A 25846-nucleotide genomic window follows, 5' to 3' on the forward strand; every position below is an offset into this window, starting at 1 on the left:
CGGACGGATAATCATCCGTTTTCATCCTTGTACTTCCGTCTAGCTTCCGAATGCATCCGGGATCGAGGCTCCTCGTAAGAACCGGGAGGTCTTTGTTAATACCGGCTATATCAGGGTCGAAATTTGTTCATTGTTTGTGTACATGAACAGTAGTCCGTGTTCTTGGTCATGTACAGAAGTTGCAAGACTTAATGGAACTTCAATCTTGGCCAATGCTCTAGAGATATTCCAGTAGAGACCGTGGGAGCTTTTCATCAACATTCTCATCCGACAAGTTGTCAGATCTGACAACTTTCCTTGATAATGATTGGCTGAGAGGCATTGTTACCATAGCAACTGTCGGATAAAACGTCCAAGTCTTTTCATGAAACGCTCCCCGTATGTCATAATCCGTTTAAGGACCCAGTAACATTTTGTGTATTCCGCTTTGACTCCCCGTAGCCAATCAAGCAGATCCCTGGTGCTACCTTGTCTATCCTTGTAGAAACCGCAATTTTCCGTGTAAATACCCAGTTGAATACGTATTCACTCCGGCAATGGTAGAAAAATATCAACTTGACACCCCCGGATCACCACGGACTGAGATCCGGGATCATCCGTGTTCCATCCTTGAAGGTGTAAAAGCGACTTTTGCCTGCTCCCGATGGGTGTTCCATAACGCTGTTCGCAAAACCTCTGTCACATTTTCCTTACGGCGAGTTTTAGCCTTTTTGTATCAGATACATGTAGGTGATTTGAATTTAAAAAAAATGGAAAACGGTAGTGTTCTACTCGCCGAAACACACCGTAGAAGAAATGTGACTGAGGTCTAAGTTACGACTAACTTTACGCTCGATTTGGGGGGTGGTTGTAAAAAAAATCTCGCTACCAAAATGACCTCATTCTGTATAATAAAGGTTCTATTCTTTATTTACTTATTTATTCATCTATTTTATTTTTATTTTCTGTTTGTCAAATTGCTCGGTCAAACCTTTCCTTGGAAAATCTACTCCAATCAACCACAACTATGAATAGCCATCAACGTCAACATCTAAAATGCAGATTTTTTCAAATTATTCTCTAGATAATAATTCCTGCATCGTTCCCTTAAGATTCCATGTGATTATATTTGTTTATTAAGGAGGATGTGCAAATTTCTTGCAGAAAAAAAGTATGGTATGGATGGATTTCCAATTTAGATTGATTGGATCAATCGCAACTCTTTGTAAGATGCGACCCTGGTCTGTAACTAAAGTACCATTTTTATCTCACTCTGGTTTCCACATTATCGTTTTCCTTTCTTGCATATATATAATATATACATAAATTAGTATGTTATTCGTATTTATGAAATTAAGTACCAAATTATTTATTTGTTTTCTTTTTTTTACAATTTACAGGCATTGCTTTTAGTTGGGACGCTCAATTCCATTTTCATTTCTATATGCTCTATTTTATAATGCTTTTGATGTAAACCTATCAATTTGAATCAGATTGACATTACTCTAATTATGTTTCGATGGAAATGAAATAAGCAAGAGAATTGGTTTCAAATGTGTATTTCTGTTTTTATTCTTAACGTGTTTGTTGGTTCATCTCCAAACCCAAAGTGATTTGGTGAGTATGCAGAATGTTGTTAAGGCCACTAAGGGCAACCTTGGTTCATGTCCGATGCTGGCATCACTGGTTGAAGTACCGCTATTCGGCCCTCTGTTTGGAATCTGTTCCGATGTTCCACCTGTAAAATGAAAAGTGAAATGAAAAAACTTTTTATTGTTAGAAATAGACATGAAATGAAATACTCCGAAAATTTGCTTTACCCAATTGATCGTGGGCCCGGCAGCTGATGTGCAGCGCCAGATCGACGAGGCTCTATCCCTTTAGTTGTTGAACGCCAAACAGGGTATTAGCAACTCCAATCTTTTAACGCCTTTTGGTCTGACCATGAAGTAGGTCCATGGTCTGACGCGACCGGGGTTTGAACCCCCCGATCTCCCAGTTGTGAGTCGGACGCTCTACCAACTGAGCCAACACACCGGAGTTAATTTCAATTACTACCATGACTACAGTTGATGAATCATTATAAATTTTAAAAAATAATTCAAAGGATAAAAAGGAAACATAATACTACATAAATTATCGTGGCAGGGCTGATGACACCTCGTATCTAGACATTTTTTGAGGGCAGCTTATAAAAGGCTGTTTTTTTATATAGCAATTATCTGTCCCATATTGCCTGAAAAAGTTTCCTGATACCAGTGGAGAACTCTTTCGGGGCAAAAAGAAGGTTACTACCAATGTTATAACTCTAAAATCTGGCATATTCTGAGCTGTCGTCAAAATATTAAAAGCCTGGTCCCACTGGCCGATGGACACACAAAAAAATATATTAATCATATTCATATCCGTTTTCATCAGCTCCATAAATAGACAGAAAAAAGGTCGATTTGACATTTTCCGAACCTAGATATCTTCTTCCCGATGAAGTTTTTTTTCTTGATTCGTGTTTCTATGGGGTCCTAGAACAAATTCAGCTTGGTTGCCCAAAGTTGTTCTTTTTGGCAAATTTTGCTAATTTGCATAAATCCAAAATGGCCGCCAGATGCCATCTTGGAAACCTAACTTTTGAACCTCTTTCCCCAAAATGATGAGTAATGACTGTTATAGGGGTTTAAGGTTGTGTAAAATCCATTTATATTATTATCATTGCTATATTAGATCATCTTCAGGTCAAATCCAGTATGACCAACAGATGCCATTTTGAAAAATTAAAGTTGAACCCCTTGCCCCAGAATGATAAGAAATACCTTTGTTGCGGAGTTTTGGGGTGTGTAGAATCCATTTCTGCTATCTATTTTGCAATGTAATGTCATCTTCAAGTAAAATCCAAGATGGCCGCCAGATGACGCCATCTCGAAGTATTAATTGTTGAACCCTTTGCCCCAGAATCATGAACAATAAATCTACTCGAGAGTCATAATTATGTTGATTCACTTTATGCTGTAATTTTGCATAAAGGATAATCTTCACATTAAATCCAAGATGGCCGCCAACCGGCCATCATGAAAAAAAAATCTGTTTCCGAGGCTTATACGTGTAAGAGCTAATGTAAAGGTATTTCATTACGATTATTAATTCATGTATTAATTCTTAAGTCTTTGGTCAAGGTGAAGTCACATCTGAGATGTCAGATTTCGATATTAACTGCTCACCTTATAATGAATCCTCTTTAGGTTTGAGCTATGATCCATCTTGCGTCTGTTTTTATTTGTTTTAATGTCTATCCATGCTTTTGTACTAAAGAGGCTTTTAGAGTCTTATTTGAATTTGAATGTGTTTTCTCAATTTTTTTTTTCTAAATCAATGTGCCCAATGATTGGTAGGCATTAGTTCGCCTTAAAAGATGATGGTGTAGCGCTAGGTCTTACATTTTCGAGAGTGATTGTAAAGCTCCACTCTGGAGTGGCAGTCTCTAGAGCAAATTTGTGCAGATGAAGGAGGATGGCGCTGAGACAGGTTTAGATGGAGATGCTGCCCTATTCCTACTAGGTCTTGGGTCTGCCAATTTAATATTCCGATTATTTCTCACGTATTGACCCCCTCACCATAAAATGGTGACTATCATCTACATCTTCATAAGTGTTAGTGTCTATGCCGGAAAGTTCTATGTCACGTTTGCAGGTGTCTTTATAACGGAGGTGTGATCTACCGATTGGGGTGAGAACAATCACCCAGCTCAACTTACCTTGGCGAATTCAAGAAGGGATTCGTCAAGGTTTCATGCGGCGAATATGCCCCAACCACTTGAGACTCATTTGACTAAGGAGCGAGAATAAGCTAGGGATGCCAGCACGTACGCTGAATGGCGTCTGTATTTTTCACTTATCCTGCCATTCAATGTTCATGATACGTCTGATGCAGCTGGCATGAAAGGTGTTCAGCCGCTTTTTTTTTGGTCGGCGTACGTTTTCCAGGACTTCCTTCCGTACAGGAGCTTTGCCATGAGTGTGACAGATTTTCCTATCCTGGTGCTTATCTCCTTGTCCAGTGAAAGTGAGCTAGAGACAGTCGATCTAAGGTAGGTGAGGAGTCCACCACAACCAGACGAGTGCGTGCTGTTGATCTGGAGGACAGTCAGTGTCTTGAGTTGATCAGGATTTCTGTCTCACAGGCTAATGGGTGAACCAATTTAACTCCTTACATGCACAGGACAGGTGGCTGTATGACTAGGTCTTGTACTCCCACTTCTTGGGAGGCAGGGGCGAAGTCGTTTCCGTACAACATCTCACGAATGAGAACCATCCTGTCCATTGTTTTAGCATGTAGTCGGTCGATGTTGAAGAGTTTCCTATGTGCTCTGGTACGGATATAGTGCATTCGCCAAATGCACTCCTGCTGTCCAATTCAATGGCTCTTGTCAGGATGAAAAGTCCAATGATAATTATGAAGGAAGTTAATAACTTAATTATTTTTTAATACGAAGAAATCAACTTTTAATTCATATAATACTTTGAAGTCCTTTCACTGGAAAAGTATGGTTGGACAGAAAAAAAAGGGATTAGAACTACCGAAATCATAGCCCAAACCTTGAATGGTTTCATTCTAAATTGAACGGTTAATGACGAAACCTATCAACCATCTGACCATCTTAGACATGACTTGACCTTGAACTAAAAATGGAGTGATTAAAAGAAATGAATCATTCTTACTGAAATCCCCTTACATGAGCTCCATTACATAATAGCAACCTCATTAGGGAGAGTTCTTTAAGGTTCAATAGTCTCGGGAAGTAGTTTTTTTTAATATGGCGTTTAGCGGCCATCTTGAACCGTGTTGGATTTGCTCTGAAGATGATCCTATTTTGCAAAATTATTAACAGAATGGAATCAACATATCAAATAATTCACGAAAAGATGTATTATTCATGATCCTGGGACAAAGGGTTGAGAAGGTAATTTTTTCAAAAAAGTACATCTGGCGGCCATCTTGGATTTGACCTGAGGATGACATTACATTGCACAATAGAAAGCAGAGATTTAACGCACCCCCAAACCCCTAAAAGGAGTCATTACTAATAATTTTGGGGAAAGGGGTTCAAAAGTTCGGTTTTCAAGATGGCATCTGGCGGCCATTTTGGATTTATGCAAATTAGCAAAATTGCCCAAACGGCATTTTGGGGCAACCAAGCTGAATTTGTTCTAGGAGCCCATAGGAACACGGATCAAGAAAAAAAAACTTCATCGGAAAGAACATTTCTAGGTTCGGAAAGTGTTAAATCGACTAACATTGACAAAAACAGAACGGAAGAACGGACGTGTGTAGTATGCAGTGGGGATTTAAAATTGATGTTTATCGGAAGTTTACAGGATGAAAGCAAATGGAAGTAGGGTTATCGGGGATTTAAAATACTTTATGCATGTATACGAGATGCATACGCTTACAGCCATTCTATTCCCGTGCTACACTCTAAAAAATATTGGGTAAAATGCTCCATGAGGGTAATTTTGTGTCCAACCAGCATATTGGGCATTTATTCATTCATTCAATTTATTTATCCGCTGTGATGAAAATTTTGCCCATTCTAAAGTAATTGATTCTTAGAGGCTAAAACGGACGTCGAAAGGATGATAACGGACATAGAACGTTTGTTGCTCGTACAGCTCAAAACTTTTTGCGCGGATAAAATCATAGTGGGCGGATGCTCGATGGATAGAGCATATGAAAAACATACGCAATGAGTACCGAACGGATGCATAGCGTTTTCCAACGGATGGCAAGATTTTGTTTTACGTTTTACAACCTCTTTGGATCAGCAAGAGCTGCAGTAGGACCGGACCTTTAAATTTTGAGATACGATGTTCTATCACCCCAGCAGCGATATGCCAAAACGAAGGGAAAATATCTAAAGTGACACAATGTGTTTGCACGTTTAAACACCCTGGTATATCAGTCTTTCTTTAGTTCTTTCAAGACTCTCCTCTTTTCATTTTTTAGTTAGTTACATTAAGTCCACCCACGTTTGTACATTATATGGATTCGCTGATTCTTGTCTAATTAAGTAAAGAACTTTGATCTTGCAAATAAGGAAACAAAACGGAAACACAACCAGCAAAAGAACACCTAATGGCAAAGATATTTATATACTTTCAGAGAAAAACACACATCAACTTGTACCTTATATGTCTTCCGTTATTAGGGTTTCAAGGATTATGGACATATTAAATGAGATGAGTACAGGACAGGTGAATAGTAGAAAGGGGCGGCCTCCCACAGCCCCTACCTTTGCAAGCAGTTAAAAGGGGGCAAGGATGGGAAGAGACGAAATCAGAGGAAGGAAAGGGGAGAAAGAAGGAATAAAAATATCAATATACAATCCAGTTTATTGAACAACAGATTGTACACTATTTATACGTGTATAACATTATGAAAACAACCACTTATTAGGGATTCTGTTGCTTCACGACTCACGGCGGATTCAAGAACAAAGATGTAGATGCATTGTCAAACTTCTGACCAACCGAGAAGTTTTTGTCGAAAATTGGCGAATCAAAACAGCAGTTTCGTCCCGGACTCTGGAGAAAAGACACACATATGCCATTAGACATCAGCTCCGAAACTTCCATAAACCAAGTGGAACGCCGCTGGCAGTCTCGCCTGCATTACGCGATTCGATATACCAGTAATGATGGCTTCGAAAACAGCTATTGAATAATTATTCACACAAAAAAACATTCATCTGATAATAAAATACTATGTCCACTAACCCAAAGAGAATTTCGACCATCATCATGTGACCTACGACGAGTGCAAAGCAATCAATCATTACCCTTATGTCTATTTTTCATGAAGTAGATCCATAAAATTTCTAAGTTATGATCGGATGCCAATTTAACAAATACCCCCAACTAACACGGCAAAAGTTCAATGACCTTAAATGACCTTTGATCTTGGTCAAGGGACCTGAAATTCAATCAGGATGTTCAGTAATAGGTGATGATCCATAAGTACCATGAACTAGGTCAATTCACCTTTTAAGTTATGATGACATTTCAAAAAATTAACCTTGGTTTAATAAGATTTCAATGTTGACACCGCCGCCGCCGTCTGAAAGCGAAGCCTACAGTCTCGCTATGCCATGCAGGCAAGAAAAAAAAAGCCTCTGTTCCGGTTCACTAATTTTCGACAAAGACTCCCAAACCTTTTCTGTGTCAATTGATGGGCATTTTTTTAATACTTAATGTGTTCTTGAACTCGACGTGCATCAAAGTGCGAAAATATACTTACCCATATTTACTACCATGATAAGCTTGCTGGCCTTGCTTACACTGTTCCGCCCTGAGCAGTTGAAACGGGCAACATTGAACTTGTCTGGCATGTGACGTACGCTTAGGACTGACGTAACAATGGTCTGCGATTGCGGACTCGTCACAATGCTGACATTTTTATCCATGTAACCCCCGCTTTCGAACGTGAAGTTGGAGTAGGTCCAAGCTATTCTTGGGCGGGGGAACCCACGGGCCTTGCATTCGAGCCGAAGGGGTCCGGAGTTTGGAAGCTCTTGCCATCGTATTAATGGTTTTGTTACCAATTCAACGGGAACTGTGGTGAAAGAAAATTAAGATATAACAAGCCAAATACGAATTCAGGAATTAGCACAGAAGACTGTGCCGTACACAGCGATGAGTAGGGGGTAGTCCCCCCCCCCCCTCGAATTTCTTTGGAAACTTACATTTTCTTACTGAAAATGTTCACAAAATTCAACCAAAGTGTGCACGAAACTCTTCAATTGCACTTTAGAAAATGCCAAGGACAGACTCGGTCACTTCGCTTCCTCGTTCTTTTGATTTTTTTTTGTAATGCGTTTTGCCAGCGCCCCCCCCCCCCTCCGATAACAAATCTGAAAAAATAATGCTTTCTGACCCATTCGCCCACCAAAGTTGCAGTCTAACATCATGATACTATTATTGTTTTACACAAGATTAATGAATTTCAAGGGGCTCCGCCGCTAACCCCTACCTAGGAGCAGTTCTAGTAATCAGGAAGGTTTTCTAATCGTGACATCGGCCATATGTTTATTGGACGACTTGAGCTTGTGATTTTCCTTTTAAAAATGCTTTTAAAAACCAGATGTGATGTACTGTAATATATACACTAAAAAGTAATAATTTGAATCCACTTATGCGATAATACATCGGTTCGAAACTTGGCATTGCTGATTGTACATCACATAATACTGATTCCCCGTTTATATATATATATATATACCAGTTTATCTGCATTATCATTTTAATTTTAATTGATCTGATACAAGCAAAATATCCAATGCACAGTGGCATAAAAAGCCAAATAATTTGAGGGGGTATGCTAAAATTTTGCGAGTTTTGAAATCTAATTCCGTGACTGATTTTAAAATGATATTTACAAAATGCACCATTTCTCCTTTTCCTTTCGCTTATTTCTCTGTTCCTCCGTTTTGTTTTTGTTCTTGTTTTATTTATGTAATAATACTTTTGTATCGTCTTCAACATTCCTATTTTTAAGATAAGTAAAAATAGAGGCACATACGTTACACGATAATAATGTTTGGAAAACAGTAATATACCATACCATAATACCCATTTGCCCCAGGAAATTTTACTCTGACATGATTATGCCATAATACTTTTTCTCATATTAATCTTATGATCACTGTCAGAAGCCACAGGCAAATCAAATCATTTCTATACCCTACGATGATAAGTATGACATGTATGATTATGTAATATTTTGGGGTGCTTATACAATCATTACAAAATAGCCTTGCATTTGCTATTACCCGCGGCAAGACGATAGGAGATAGAAACACGTCACAATAAGATAATGCTTGAAAAAATCATAATAATAGTTGCCCATTTCGCCCCCGGGAAATGATATACGAGCTGTTGTTCGCTTTTACATATATAAGGTGCAAGACTACAAACAAAACGATGTAATTTCTTCAGGGGGTTTTCAATAATCTTTATTTTTATGTTTTTCTTCACTTTGAATTGGGGTCATAAAAGTTTAAAGTCGGAAATAACCTCATCATCTTTTTCTATAATACTACGAATATGATGAACACAAAAATTACTGCAAATCTACATGCAAATATTTTGAAAAATAAAAGTTGTAACTGTCGGATGACAATTTAATTGTCATTTCTTTTTTTCTTTATTTTTCTTTCGTATACTATACTGAAATGTAATCTTCGAAATAATTTTATCAATTTGTTGTCCCTTTGGTTATTCCAATGTTTTTCATTAAACAAAATTATGCCTTAGGGACCTTATGGACGTACATCAAAACTTACTCTAAGACGGTTCCCTCTATTATTCAAATTAAAAATCGGAACTTAATTTATGTCTTCCATAGGGCCTATATGGAGCCGAGAGTGAAAGGGTAAATCAAACTAAAATTCAACAAGAGTAGGGGGCAATTTCACCAAAAGCTAGTTTGAGTTCTAAGACAAACAGAATGAATGAAGTTATCTTAAAGTTGCATGACCAAGATATCATACGCCTCGACAGTTTTATCGGGTTTATTGGTTCCTATTTTTTTATCTCTCATATTTTTCATCTTTTTTCTCGCTGTTTTAAATCATAGAGTAAATAGAATTAGGCAGCCCCCACCCGGCTGGGAAAAAATGTGTCACAGAGTTTTCTCACAGTGTGCTTACAGGACGTTCACAGAGTGCGCATAGTGTGTGTATATAGAGTGATCACAGGGTGTTTTCGTAGTGCGTTCACAATGTGTTTACATTGTGTATTCGGAGTGTATTGTCACAGTATACTCACAGTGTGTGGATATGTGTCCATGATGTGTTCATAGCCATTGGCGGCGGAAGCCAAAAATTTTAGGAGGGGACAACCAAAAAAATTTTGACAAGCAAAAAAAAAAAAAGGTTCCCAAAAATTTTAGGGGGGACGTACGAAAATAAATTGACAAGCAAAAAAAAAAAAAAAAAAAAAGTCATCAACAACAAATTTAGGGGAACGTCCCCCCCCCCTCCTCAAATTTAGGGGGGCACGTCCCCCGTCCCCCCCCCCCCCCCCGCTTCCGCCGCCTATGTTCACATCGTGGACTGCATTTATCTATTGAAATATATTTATTCAGGAAAAACACAAGATCAGTATAAATAAACTGTTTTACATCAAGTTCCTGAAAAGGATAAAAAGTTACATCAAAATTTTAAAGATCAAAAAACTGATATAAGAATACGACCAGCTGCATATAATAAGCCAAAAAATAAGAATGACAATGGTAGTTCATATTTACACAATTGATTGAAATTTAGTATTTACAAGTTTAAATGAGAAAGAAAAGAGGAACCAGACACCATTTTTTATATACAAAAAAAATCCCCAACGGTAATGTTGCAAAGACAATAATTGCCTATTGTGAACACCTCTACGTTGTCCACGGTGTGCGTTTATCACAGAATGTTCATAATTTGAACTTTGTGAATATTCGCATGCGCGAATTTGATGGCACAATTAAATCCTGTTTACTGAAAAATTATAAAAACATAAGATAATAATCTAGTAATATTTTTTATTTAAAAATGTGTACATTTTTTGTCATTTGTTTTGATATTTTTGTATTGAAATTTAGTCTTGTCACCTCTATTTCGCTATTAATCCCTGAGTGTATTATGTGGGTTCATGGTTTCGTTGGCAGGCCTACCAAATTGTGCGCGCAATTGTATGCGCGTATCGAGTGGATCTTCCAAATAACACTGCACCTCTTCTATAACTTACTGTCATTACCCCCCCCCCCCTCCCCTGTCCCTAGCGGGGTTTTCCTTCCGTTGCAGTAGAATACGTACAGTTTACGTTGATCATCTCTGCAACGTTCTGGTGCATCCCGCGGAAGAAGTAGCGATACTGGCAGGTATAGACCCCTGCACTGTTGATGTTTGCGTTTACGATCATCATCCTTTCGTTGTCTACGACCCAGTAGTCTGGTATCCTGTCTCTGTTCACATCGTACATCCCAGCTTGCCCACCGATCACTATGTTATCCTGAAGAAAACATGATTAACAGGAGATCGTTTCAACAACTTGAAGAAGTCTATTGTCAAGATTATGAAATAAATGGTTTGTGATAAGCAATGCGATTAGCCTAAACGCGTCACGTGCATGGCGTTAAAATTGTTCGCCCCTCACCTGGGGCCCGTTGCATAAAACCTTTTACCTGAGAAAACTCAGGTTGTTTTTACTGGAATTTTTGCCCTGTGTTAAAGTCAATGGCAGAAATCAGACTAACCTTAGTTTTCAGTTTTTACCAGAGTTTTCTCAGGTAAAAAGTTTTATGCAACAGGCCCCTAGAGTGTTTTATGTGGACAAAAATGTATACTGCACGCTCCAAAAATCAGTGTACTGTATATCTTTTCTTTTTTTTTTTTTGGGGGGGCAAATTTCTAATTGACACTGTATGTGTGTGTATATATATATATATATATATATGTGTGTGTGCGTGTGTGTGTGTGTGTGTGTGTGTAAACATAATTGAATCAAAATAAAGAATTGAGAGCAGGTTGAACAAATACTATTCAGTTTTTATCATAAATTTAGCATACTTAATTAAATGATAAGACAGTGGTGCCGCAATGAACAAGTTGATAAAACCAACCTACATAAAATCACGTAACAGCGTAGGAAGTTCTACTTTAATAGATAGAATGCATTCCACGCGTAATGCAATGATGGAAATTAAAAGGGTTGAAATCAAATTACTGAGAAGATATTTTGAACATCTTCAGGGCCATGCGAACGATTTTTTTACATGGGGTTCTGATGTAAATTGGAAAAGCAAAAATATGGGGGGTTCGTTACAAAATTAATATCACTTTAATCCCGAGAAAAAAAAAAGATTTCACTACAAAATGAAGGTCTACTTGGTCACTACATCGGCTTTCGCAAACTATACTGGTTACCAGTCGGCTAATCTAACACCCGGATAAATAATTGCGAAGTGAGAGGCGCCCTAAACATAGAACATTCGCGCCGCAGGAGATCCGAATGCACGACCATCTTATCAGAATCACTACATCACGACGCGTCGCGACGCTTACGACGTGGATGTGAAATTGTTTTAATGCTCCTTGAAACACTACTTTGAAAAAAAATACAAGAAAACTCTCCATCAATATAAACTGGGTTCCAAAAGAAACGGATCAAACTTTTACAAAGGCAATGTTTTTAAATATGAATACATTAAAAAAAAGATACACCCACACCTACTCGAACACACTAACATGATAGATTAAGCCCCACATTGTTAACACTATAGTGTTACATTTAACACCAGTCTGTGATGAGAGGAGCGAAACTATAGGTGTGTGTGTGGTTTTTTTTTGCTTGTCAAAAATTTTTCGCGATCTTCCCTAAAATTTAGGTCGATAACCTTTTTTTTTGGGGGGGGGGCTTGTCAATTTTTTTCCCTGTGTCTATCCAAAAATTTCAGGTGCCCCCCCCCCCCCCTAAATTGTTTGGCTTCCGCCGCCAATGTGTGTGCAGTATTACGGAAGTAATGTCGCAGTCTCACAAACGAAACCGACTCAACACCGATTGCAACTAATGCGTTATTTTCAATTGCATTCAACCAGTCGGTTTGGAGTCAGTTCCTGTATGGTGTGGCTGTAACATATACATTACTGCATTAGCTAGATGACCCGAACGCAAAAGGGATAATGACACACCTATCTCCCTCAGATTTCAATTATGACCCTTGAGACGTCATATATGCCCAGCAGTACAGAATGTATGGTCCCCACGCATAGCCGTTACGTTACACGATATAATAGCGAGTTTTCACAATTGCAACGGGGGTGGATTCTCCAACGTATAGTAAATCTATTGGAAATGCCCGTCAAATTACAATAAACAGCTCAGAGGTCTTTGTCGAAAATTGGTGAAATGGGACAGCAAATCATCCTAAGATTTGGATCTACAAAAAAAATGCAAATGCGTCGTTTGTTCAAGACACTGCTGTTTTTTCACCCATTTTTGATAAAGACTGCTTTATCAGGAAGGGGTTATGACAATAGATTCTCAATGTTCCGACCAGCGTCTTCGTAATATTGTGAAAACTCGCGGCTGCGTGTCTGAAATGATTTACACAAAATTCTTTTTCAAACGCTTTTTCCACGTAATCACTTTTCTCCTATTTCCCGCATTGACGACCAGTGCCCTCATACTACTCTGCATTATATTTGTATACGAATGAAATAATCGCTTCTATGAAAATTTGAAATGTAACTTACGTTTTCGCATAATCCATTTTTTTTAAGCGTTTGGCAATTTGGGGAGCATAAAATTATTATCTGCCATGATAGAAAATGAATGTTGTGTCTTCCCTCTTCAGTGCAAGCCTACATTAAAATGATTTCAAGGGAAGATTTTATTCTCTAGTTGATGTTAAAATTATTATCTGCCATGATAGAAAATGAATGTTGTGCCTTCCCTCTTCAGTGGAAGCCTACATTAAAATGATTTCAAGGGAAGATTTTATTCTCTAGTTGATGTTCTTTCCGTCATCAACATAATTTATAAGCTGGACAGTATATCTTTATTTGGAAGGCAATAAAAGTAAAAATGCAATTTTGGCCATGACGCATGCACAAACACTGATTACCTTTGAGATATGACCTCTTTACCATCTTTTATGTGTTTTCCCCCTCAGGTCTGATTGCAACTTTAAATTTCGAAAATTAAAGACGCATAGTTGACGTCACAATGACGAAAAGGCAGAGGCTAACACTGATGTGATTTTGATAAATCAACGTATCATAGTACCACACCTTGGTCTGTGAGATTATACAAAGTGAAGTCCGGAAAATTATGGCTACTTTTAACTATTCTTCAATTTCCGAACTGCATCGCATAGTTTAATGGAGACTCTTCAATCATTTGCTTCATTCGCATAAAATGAGAAATAACCTTCCATTTCTTATTTGCATTCTACACGTCTCAAGCTGATTGAGCTGTTCATCCCTCTACCGTAGAAGTTAAATGGATCATTATGTCTTTCTTAATCCACCCTATTTGAAGAAAAGATAGATGTTTTTTTATCAATGAATTGCCATTGCGCGATTTGCATTAAGTGATAAGGACTCACCTAAAGTGTTGTGAGGTTAAGTTGTTGTTTTTTTCATCGGCACGGTATAAACCGCTGCTTTAATTTCAAGCACGTTGTTTAAGCCTGTGGGTGTGTTTGTGTCTCGTTAGCTGCGGGACGTGTTTGTTTTGTAACGATTGGATGTGGGGGTTGGTGGGTGGGTGTGGGAGTGATTGTATGAGGTGCGTGTATAGGTGTTTGTGTGTGTGTATTAAAAAATAAACAATTGTCAAAATAGAGGCAAACAAAGTGCTTGGTCTAACTAGAATAAACAATCACATACATTGTCTTTAAAAATATTCAAGCAATATATTAACCGAGCGATTAAGCCTGTTTACAAAACAACTTGATAAACACAACATTTATCATATTTGGTTTAACTGACTTGATAGAGATATTACCACAGACTTCAGAAATTAATTGGGTTTACCTTAAACCAAAAAAGGTTTCCACCGAAGTTCCCTCGGGAAGGACATTGTAAGGTAAGGTTGGTGTCACGATCAATCACTTGATGAGGGGACGGCATTAGAATCGGTCCTAAAGTTGAGTCACAAGAGGCATATGAATAGTAGAGAAAATAGAAATCACAAAATATGACTAATCGATCGTAATAAAAAGAATCCTGAGTGTGGTGCATATAAATATATACTTAAAAAATCACTTGACTAACGTATATCTTGTCACTTTAGAAAACAATTTCTTTGTGAATGATTCGTTGATTGATTTTACGGATTGGAATAAGTCAAACTATTATTTCCTCTTTATTTGTATCCATTGTGTCTGCCCAAAGATGATACCATATTGTGTTGCAACTGTCAGTCTTCTTATTTATTATTCATGATAATTCCTAATAATCCAAGGATATTATGAAAAAACGGAATATCAATAAGTAAAATTTCATTCATTTTGGAATTAAAGTTATTACAGTTCATGACCGTTTGGATTTCAACAAAGCTTCTCCCAAAGCCCTATTCTGAAGTCAGGTTTAAATTAGACCATGGTCTAACTCTGCGCTAAACTTATGGGAAGCCAAAAGTGTCAAAATTTTTATTCAGTTGTATGTTTCTGATGTTTGCTGTGCTATTTTCAGATTTATCCTTTTATACTTCCCAGACAATTATGAATGATTTGAGAGCCAAATAAGCTGAAATATGGTATATCTACTGTTAGTGATTTATGTGACAATTGGCTATCCATACTTAAACCACAATTTAAAACCAGAGTTTAAGTTAAACCCGATTTCAGAATGGGTCTAATGTTACAGTCACACAAAAGAGACCGACTCCAGACCGATCAAAGCTATCACGTTATCTTGAATGGCATATCATCTATCGGTTTGGCGTCGGTATCGCAGGTGAGACAGATCATGAGGGTGTGCTACTAACGTGGAAAGACTTTGAAGGTGGTACTGGCGAGCCCGAATGCGGGCGCCTGCATCCGACAGCCATACCGCCCGGAGTCCTGCGGCCATGCGCTCTGGATGAAGAGGGAGCTGATCGTCGCGTCTTCCAAGGGGGTCTGCTCGATGTCGATCACGTACTTGTTACCGTCGAAGATGCGACGGCCGTCGAGCGTCCACTCGATCTCGGGCGGTGTTCCGTACCAGCTCGCCCGGCACTTGATCTCGTACTCCCGCCCCGGTGGTCCCTCGATCCCACCCTGCGGTGATACCTCAATCACTTTGATAAGGACGATGAGAATGAATACAATATGGATTGATGTTGCTAATTATATGAATTATGAAAAGGGGCTTTTACCAAAATTCGTCTTCGTCCTTAAATACTTTCTTCTTCGTCCTCCTCCTTTTTTTCTTCTTCTCCTCCTCCCTCTTTTTCTTCTTTCTCTTCTTCTTCTCCTCCTTCTTCTCCTCCTCATCTTTCTTCTTGTTCTTCTTCTTCTTTTCTTCTTCATTTTCTACCTTTTTTCATCATCTTCTTCTCATTGTTCTTCTTGACGATATCATCAACCATATGAAATCGTCATTATTATTGTTTAATAATCACTAACATTATCATTAACATTATGATTATTACAATTTGGCATCATTATTCATACTATTATCGTTATTATAATCATTACCATCAATCATGCCAATGTTATACGTACTTTGTAAAAAAAAAAATTTAACAACAATTTGTATTTACCTGCTCCTTGCTGCATAAATTGTGACGTCACAAAGCTGAACCCCAGATATATGTGGATAAACGCGGAAAAATAGTTTTGTGACGTCATCGCGGTTATTCATCTGGAAAAGAATTGAAATCAAGAAAATACAATAGAATTATTATTAAACAAAGAGTATCAAAAATATATTAATTTCAATATTACACGAGTTGATTTGATCTGCAACGTGTGATGGCAGCAGACTGATTGACGTAAATTTGTGGTGTGCCATCCTAATTGAATAGTACAAAATTTAATTTCTCTGGAGTCTAAAAATAAGGAGGCAAACAGAGACGTCAGTGTTTGGTGCTTAAAGCGATGCTCTGGGTTTAAATTATCTGCATCTAAATTAATTGAGAAAAATTCAAAAAGCAAAATGCTGAAAACTTCATCAAAATCGGTTAAGAAATAACAAAGTTATTGAAATTTAAAGTTCAGCAATATTTTGTGAAAATAATTATTTGCACATCATCATGAATATTCATTAGGTGGGCTGATGATGTCACATCCCGACTTTCCTTTTTCTTATGATATTACATGAAATCGTAATTGTTTCATTTTTTCATACATGTGTGAACATTGTGTCTCCTCCATAATGAAATAAGTTGCAGCAATGGATATCTAATGCATTAAATCTTTTGTCAATCCTATTTTTTCAGTTCTTGGTAGAAAAACAATTGAATAAACCTAATTTCATATAATGAAATACAAAAGAACAAGTGGGGATATGACATCATCAGTTTGCTTACTAAATATTCATGAAGACATGCCTAGAACTGTTTCAGCGGAAAAATGCAAATCTTTAGAATGCCATAACTTTGTCATTCGTTGTCCGATTTTAATCAAATTTCCAGTATTTTGTTTGCCTGATTTTTCTTTTATCTGTTAAAATCGTATTATGTACAGCCCGGGGCATTCCTCTAATATCAGACACAATCAGTGACGATGAACAATGAAAGCTAAGTTAGTGCTCAACCACTTGTTTTTAATCGTATTTATCCATAATAAAGTTTAGATAATTTATATACAATTCAGGTTACTTCTTGGCCGAACGTGATATGAAGAATCCGTTGCCATTTGGTAGAATAAAAGATACAAAAAAGACTTTGAAATTAGCGTATAGTGCAAAAAAAATTATTGTGTTTTATGTTCTTTTATCACGCGTAGAAAATCTCCCCCCCCCCCTCTCTCTCTCTCTACATATCTAACTATCTATTAATCCAGCTATCTATCTATATACGTCCTCTCTCTTTTTATCTCCCCATATCTATCATTCTATCTATCTCTTTATCTAACTATATATGGTTCTCTCTATCCATCCATTCATCTGTCTTTCTATCAATCCATCCACCTATATATCCGTCTATCTATCTTTCTATCAATCCATCCACCTATATATCCGTCTATCTATCTATCTACCTTTCTATACTAACTATCATTCTATCTATCAATCTATCCCTCTATGTAATCCATCCATCTATCTTTCAATCTATTTATCTATCTATCCATCGATCCATCTCCGTGTTATGGTCCTGCATTTCCGCAAAGAAATATAACACGAACTGACAAAGGATGGAGGTTATTACTCACAAATAATTGTAAACTGAGGTACACGTTTCCCCCTTACTGCATGGATCTGAATGCTCGCTGATTTTTTTTTTGGCCAGGCTTTCAATAGGCTTTCTATTTATTCTACCTCTCTTTAATTATTCCTAAATACATGCAGTAAATACCATCTACACCTCTACTTCATGTGTACGAAATCTATTCCTGCTAAATAAGCGACAGTCTTATATAGTTTAAAAGTATATTAATTATACCGACTGGAATAAAAACTATATTTCATTGACCTTTCTGACTCAGCGACGCAATGTGCAGCGTTCAGTCCCGACAGTTATGGTTTGTGTTTGGTTTGCTTTTCCGAGGGGCTGTGTTGATAAGTTTACCCTGGATGTTACCTTTAAAGTGGAGCTAACCCGGATACAGTAATATAAATGTCCCAGTCACATTCAAATTGGATACGATGCACGCAACTAGGAACCGTAGGCCTACTTGTTTGCATAGTGTCATTTACTTTTGTTGCCTTCACAAAAATCTTAGTGAATTGACGCATACCGGCCCCCCCCCCCCGTAACATGCATACACTGTAAAAATGAAGTGCTAATTTAGCACAAGGTGCTTGTATAGTGACTGCACTACGAGTGCTGATTTTTAGATTTGAACTAGAAAATCAGCAATCGTAGTGCAGTCACTACACAAGCACTGTGAGTGCTAAATTAGCACTTCATTTTTTTACAGTGTATATACCCACAACGTAGAGACGTAAAAATAACTTTGTGACAAGGATATATCTCAAGTCCATAGAATAACACACGAAAGAAAGTACTCCCTGGAGTGCCTTTAATGCATTATCTTGTATGGCGTCCTGTCACTTATGTCACAGTGACGGAACCGTCTCAAAACCGACCGATAGTATACCATTGGTAATGAATAACTATCGTTTGTCCATCCGGTATCGTGTTCATCGGTGTGACTGAGTGAGCAATTAGCGATATTTTGTTTTCACCTATGGGTAGGCCTACGCGTACTTGCCCACGCGCTAATTATATCAATTGAAATTAACCTTGGAAACAAGTTTACCGTGGTTCTTGGGTGACTGGTCGTCTAAAGTACATTACAGTGGAAGTGATGTAACAAATATATTACCTCCTTTATATATGAGGTCAAAATAACCCCCCCCCCCTCCCCCCCCCCTCCCCCCCCCCGGTGGGCCACTTCCATTCACGAGTGGATACCATGCGCGACCATGGGGTCTCAAAAAGCACCCTAAACACGTAATTTCCATATTCTGAAAATGCACCCCTTAACAAGTACTGGCGTGTGAAACCATACTCTTGGCAAATATTACCTGAAATGAACCCCTAAACAAGTACAGGAATGTTTTATTGTTACGGGTCCTTCGGTCGTCGGCTTTACCTTATTTGGTTTAGTACGACCCCACGTCCTTCTACACCTCGCGCAAATCGGACTCTAAACACGAAGTGTTGGGGCAAAAAGGACATCCTTTATAAAACAATTTAATTTTGTTTTATCATCCCCGCAAATTCGACCCTAAACACGTAATCTTCCTACCAAAATAGATACCCTTTTTAAAATTATTTTTGTGTTTTTGACACCCTTATCACGTTACGTACGTAACGTGCCCTATCGTGAAAAAGACATCCTTTTTACGTGTTTTTTTGGTCGCGCATGGTATCCACTCGTCAATGTAAGTGGCCCCCGCCCCCCCCCAAAAAAAAAAAAAGATTACCATCACGCACCCTTACACACACTCCCGCGCACCGACGACGCATAACGCTACTCTGTCATCCAATAATTTTTTTTAAAAGGATTTCGTTCAAAATAATTATCTAAAAATTAAAAACTTTCACACTTTTTGATTTAAGTTCTGTTTATCCATACACACATTTTCACACAAAATTGCTTAGTGAGAGAGAGGGGGGTGGCAGGACGGGAGAGGGGGTGGGAGATATAACAGAGGGAAAGGACCCCCCCACACACACACACACACACGCACACACACACCCACGCACGCACACAACATAAACTCACAAATATGCATGTAATTTGAAAATAGTTTCATGTTGAATACTTCATTCAAAGTATCCCTCTCTCACTAACATACAATCTCACCATGCAAAGAGCAAAAAGATATTGATCGATGTCGGCCAATAAAGAGGGAGGGAGGGGCATGAATGCAGAAAATTGGCGTTGGAGAAAGAAGAGAGAGAGAGAGGGGGAGATTGGGAGATTCTATTGTCAGATATTGAATAAAAATTAGAAGGCATGATTACTTTAAGAGATAAAGACTGCCAGAGATTGCAAGGGATACGCCTGTAGCCCGAAAAGTTTAGTTCAAGTAGAATCGAAAAAGTCGGTCACCCTCCCAATCTTACATCATGAAGGATACATGGCGAAATCAGCTTTTTCTTTTCAATTTTCGATGGTGTTCCTTCCTTTCTGGGTAAAATACGATATTATTATTAGTAGTAGTAGTAGTAATAGTAGTAGTAGTAGTAGTAGTAGTAGTAGTAGTAGTAGTACAAACAGTAATATCATCATTATTACTGCTATTATTATTTTCATCATTTTTATTAGTATCATTATTATCATTGTTATTATTAATAACATAATAATGATTATCATTTCTGTTACACTACAAAAATACCGGTGTTAATCTAATAACACCTCGGTCTCTATATAGGTATACACCAGAGAGGTAGTGAATCAACACCGTGTCCACTGCGGCTTGAGGCTGACACCAGATAGGCATTTAAACACACCAGTCAGTGTTAAACCAATATCGGTTTGATTCTTAATTTGCGTTGTTTCGACGCTTCCCTTGTGTTATCCGATATAGATACCGGGATGGTGTTAAATCAACACCATATTTTTGCAATGTATTATTGATATTATCACTATCGTTAATATTATTATTATCATTAATATTATAATCATTATTATCATTATCATTATTATTATTGTTAACATTATTATTGTTATTATTATTATTATTTCGACAAAAAATAGAAACATCGAAGAACCTGTTCTTCAGCATAGTCCACAATAAATCTCATTAAAATGAATAATATTTATCTCATTTGACAAACTGACGATTTTGAAGAAGACTGAAAAAAAACTGAAGAATCTAGAGTTCGTAGTGCAGCTCCAAAAAGTTTCACTTGAATAAACTTAGCAATATGTCATGCAAAATCGGTACTGTAGTGAGAAACTCTATATTACAATAAAAGGAGTGCGTTGTGCAAGTAAAAATCTATATACATCCATAGTTTTGTAAGACGGATGAGTGCAATTAAACAATTTGACAAGAACAATCCCATTACTCTTCTTGTAATCGCGTTGTTAAAAAAACAGGATTATTTCATGGAAAATGGCTCAGCGAGCGGATACTGATACCAGTATAGCCCTGAACTTATCCACTCTTTAGCTAACAAAGGTGATCATTATGAGTGAAATAGTTATTTTGGTACTCGTCGTAAAGCGAGTGCATAAAATTATTGTTCAAATTATTGTCTCCGGGGAAAGTATAAAATGAAAACCTTCATTATTCACTTCTATCTACCCACCCCAATCATTATTTATATCATTTATGTCATTATTGTTATTATTATTATATTATTATTATTATTATTATTATTATTGTTGCTATTATTATTATCAGTATTGTTATCATTTCTACTATTCAGTGTTATTATTATCATCATTATCATGATGTTATTGATATTATCATCATCAACAGCATCATCATCATCATCATCATCATCACTATCATCCTCATCATCATCACCATCATTATCATTTTCTTCTTTATCATGTTGTGTGGTTTGTGAATGATGACCAATCATCTTTCCATTTGATAATTTTTTTCGAATTTCGTAAACGAGTTGAGCAGGATAAACTGCTGACGGGAAATCATGTCCCTAATGAGATTCGAATACACGACCTTCCGATTACAAGGCAAAACCACTAAGCTGGATAATGTCACTTCAGAATGATCATGTAAAGGACAAAATTTACCACCGTGTGAAAACGCTCTAGCGTGAACTTGAGAGTAGATAGAGCGGGTTAAATCGCTGACGGGAAATCAAGTCCCTTAAGACAACTATCTCTTAAAGCGTGCCAGAAGCCAGAAGATTTTGAACTTGTAATCGCCGGGAGTTCCAGACGGAAAGCCAAGATTAGAACTACTTTTAGAATAGATCGACCTCAATTTATACTCCTTTTTTCTCCGTTTGCTACTAGCTCCTGCTTAAGGGGGTCTCTACGGCTGACAGAAATGTTTGACCCGTACTGAGCATGCTGAGGCAAAGGGGCTGGTTATGTCATGAAACGCGTGGAGAACCATTGAAATGTGGAGCAGGGGGTATTCTCTAAAATTGCTCGTAAAGTGGTGATAACTTTTGTTGAGTCTAAAAATAAGAAAGGTCAAACTATTGCTTGAAGATCCTATATGATCTGGTGATGGTTTAGAAAGTATGACATTATTTTTGACAATTTTGTTTAAGTTGTGGTAGACAACATACTTCACGCTGGCGCTAAAACCAAAATCCATGTTCATATTTCATCTTAATAGAATTAGTTTGACCATATTTTAGTAATGCATGGTTGCTTACATCGAACGACTAGGTTACATGTATACATGAACTGGATTTTAAGTTGAACCATGCCATATTACCCCATATTTTCAAGGCATCTGATGAAATAACAAATTAATTACAATTTTCATTTTCTATCAAGTATCATCTTATTTCACAGTTCTAAGAAAGTTTTATGAAACATAAAAAACCCACCCGACTCAATCAATATTATTTTGACTGAAATCGATGATGGTTCGGACTGCAGAAACAGCGCATTAAAGGGGATTAAACCATTTCCAGGTACATTTATATTCCAACAGTCTATCCTACAGCAAAATAGATTATGATAATAATAATGACGAATATGATGATGATGACGATGGTATTACTAATGCTGATAATAAATAAATGATAATATCAATAATAACATTAATAGTAATAACTACAACAATAATAAAGATAATGGTGATAATAATACATGCGATAATATTGATGTAAGAAAATGAAGGTAATGTTAATACTACTTCTGATAATAATAATATTCACTTCTTATAGCGCATATTATGAATGACGTCTCTATGCGCTTCCAAAAGACTTGGATATTATTACCCCGGCTGTAGCTCAAGCAGCCTTTCCAGCGCTCGGCATTTCAAGGAATGAATTCCTGCCAGGTACCCATTCACCTCACCTGGGTTGAGTGCAGCACAATGTGGATAAATTTCTGACTGAAAGAAAGTAGGCAATGGTTGGGATTTGAACCCACGACCCTCTGTTTCAACGTCTGGAGACTAATCCACTGGGCCACACTAATGAGAATATTGGTGATAGTAATTATCATCATCATCATCAAGATAAAAGATTACTAATATCAATTAGGATGCTTTATGTTTTTGAATGTAAATACATAGAGCCATTTCATTTTGAATAGATCGAAATAAGTTCGATCCAGGTAATGACGATTGACAATGTCTAGATGCTTATTTAGCCCAGGGGCGGAAATCTCTCCCAAAAGGTAGGGGGACAAGGGTCTTGAAAATTTGACAAGCAAAAAAAAGGCTATTACCTAAAATTTAAGGTCATTTCGACGAAAATATATTTGACAAGCAAAAAAAAAAAGGTCATCTCGTCCCAAAACGCACGTTTTATTCCCATTTTGAGTTATATATTTCTTAGCATCACCAACCAAAGACCCAAAATAGTAGGGGGACATTTGATATTGTGTCCCCCAACTATTTTGAGTAGGGGGGACACGCCTCCCCCCCCCCCCCCCCCCTGTCCACCCTGGGATTCCGCCCATGATTTAGCCCACGTGAATATATGAGATTTAATGAATAAAATAAAAAGAACAAAAAAGATAAAATCCCTTTGGAATTCAAGGGAAGATGAGATCCGCAAATCATCCGGAAGGTTTTAAGGAAAAATGATAAGAGATCTATGGATATTACTCCAGATCTCTATTATTGTAAAGAAAAGAATAGATAGGTACATTCATGAATGTATTTAATGATAAAACCTAATCAGAAACACTTAAACTGTGGTACATTATAATGAGAAAAATTGAAAAAGATCCACCTAATACTTATAGACTGCGAATTATAAAGTACATTTTCTTATTCTCTATTGTATGTAAAAATTGGATTTGATTAAAATGTAATCATAGAGATTTATAGCTTTACAACAAGTTTATAAAAAAGTTGTAATACACTTCTAAATGATTCATACTTAGTAAGAAAACACATAAAAAGCCCTTTAGTATTTGAAGTTTTCAGTAGTTGTGTTTTAAAAAGTGTTAAACATATTAGATAACAAAGTCTGATTTATATCTAAACATTGTGCAAAAGTTAGAAATAGCAGTAGTCTAGAAATATGTAGAAGCAGAAGTAGGGAAAAAAGCAGTAGCAGAAGTAGAAATAGAAGTAGTAGTAGCAGCAGCAGCAGCAATAGTAGTAATAGTAGTAGTAGTAGTAGTAGTAGTAGTAGTAGTAGTAGTAGTAGTAGTAGTAGTAGTAGTAGTAGTAGTAGTAGTAGTAGAAGAAGTAGAATTAGTAGCAGTAGTAGTAGTAGTAGTAGTAGTAGAAGAGGTAGTAGTATTCATAGTAATAGTTGTAGTAGAAGTAGTAGTAGTAGTAGTAGTAGTAGTGGTGGTGGTGGTAGAAGTAGCAGTAGTAGTAATAGAAGAAGAAGCACAGTAGTAGAAGAAGTAGTAGTAGAACTAGTAGTAGTAGTAGTAGTAGTAGTAGTAGTAGTAGTAGTAGTAGGAGAAGTAGTAGTAGAACTAGTAGTAGTAGTAGTAGTAGTAGTAGGAGAAGTAGTAGAAGAACTAGTAGTAGTAGTAGTAGTAGTAGTAGTAGTAGGAGTAGTAGTAGAAGTAGTAGTAGTAGTAGTAGTAGTAGTAGTGGTGGTGGTGGTGGTGGTGGTGGTGGTAATTGTACTATATATAGTTGTAGGTACCAATTTAGGCTGAAGTGGGGCAAATAAGTAATGTAAAACCTTATGCCTACTTCTAAGTTAAATCCAGAGTAAATAGTATTAGATAGTAGTAGTAGAAGACGTAGTAGTAGTAGTAGTAGTAGTAGTAGTAGTAGTAGTAGTAGTAGTAGTAGTAGTAGTAGTAGTAGTAGTAGTAGTAGTAGTAGTAGTAGTAGTAGTAGTAATAGAAGTAGTATCAGCAGTAGTATTAATTATAGTAGTAGAATAGTAGTAGTAGTAGCAGCAGCAGCAGCAGTAGTATAGTACTAGTAGTAGTAGTAGTAGTAGTAGTAGTAGTAGTAGTAGTAGTAGTAGTAGTAGTAGTAGTAGTAGTAGTAGTAGTAGAGTAGTAGTAGTAGTAATAGTAGTAGTAGTACTAGTAGTAGTAGTAGTAGTAGTAGTAGTAGTAGTAGTAGTAGTAGTAGTAGTAGTAGTAGTAGTAGTACTACTAGTAGTAGTAGTAGTAGTAGTAGGGCAATGTAGGGCAAATTTTAGAAAATTTAGATTACTACATTTGCCCATCTATATCAATACAATCATATTTTCAAGCGTTTAACATATTTTGGAAGTGGTTTTTATTTTCAGCATCAGAGGCCTTGCATGTCAGATTTCATTAAACGTTTAGAGAAGACCTGGGCCCCGTCTTATACAAGCTGCGATTGGTCCAATCTCAGCTATGGAACGCCACGAATGTCATAATTCTTCATAGGAAATTCACACAACTTTTCATTTGGAAATGGAGAGCACACTAATTTGACTAGACAACGATACAAAGACAATACATCGTATCAAACTTTGAACGGATGCGTGCATTCTAGATTTTGGTGTTGCTGGCTCTCCATAGTCATGATTGATCATATGAAAATCAACTATGAAAAACCGGGAATGTCATAATTCTTCATAGAAAAGGTGCACAGCTTCCCTTTTAGAAAAAAGAGGAG

At 37.2% G+C, this 25846-nt stretch overlaps 1 protein-coding gene across 1 annotated transcript in view; it reads right to left on the minus strand.

Moving 5' to 3' along the window:
• Positions 1–1412: 1412 nt before the first annotated feature.
• LOC121406185 (hemicentin-2-like) overlaps positions 1413–25846 on the minus strand; it is a 35214-nt gene continuing 10780 nt past the window's right edge. The window contains exons 2-7 of the mRNA XM_041597207.1: positions 16260–16360; positions 15501–15794; positions 14546–14652; positions 10823–11018; positions 7264–7578; positions 1413–1717 (exon numbers count right to left, since the gene is read on the minus strand). Coding sequence (XP_041453141.1) covers positions 1572–1717; positions 7264–7578; positions 10823–11018; positions 14546–14652; positions 15501–15794; positions 16260–16347 — 1146 coding nt within the window. The 5' untranslated portion in view covers positions 16348–16360 and the 3' untranslated portion in view covers positions 1413–1571. The remainder of the gene's footprint in view (positions 1718–7263; positions 7579–10822; positions 11019–14545; positions 14653–15500; positions 15795–16259; positions 16361–25846) is intronic.

The sequence above is a fragment of the Lytechinus variegatus genome, chromosome 19, assembly GCF_018143015.1.
Source record: "Lytechinus variegatus isolate NC3 chromosome 19, Lvar_3.0, whole genome shotgun sequence".
Classification (NCBI taxonomy): Eukaryota; Metazoa; Echinodermata; class Echinoidea; order Temnopleuroida; family Toxopneustidae; genus Lytechinus; species Lytechinus variegatus.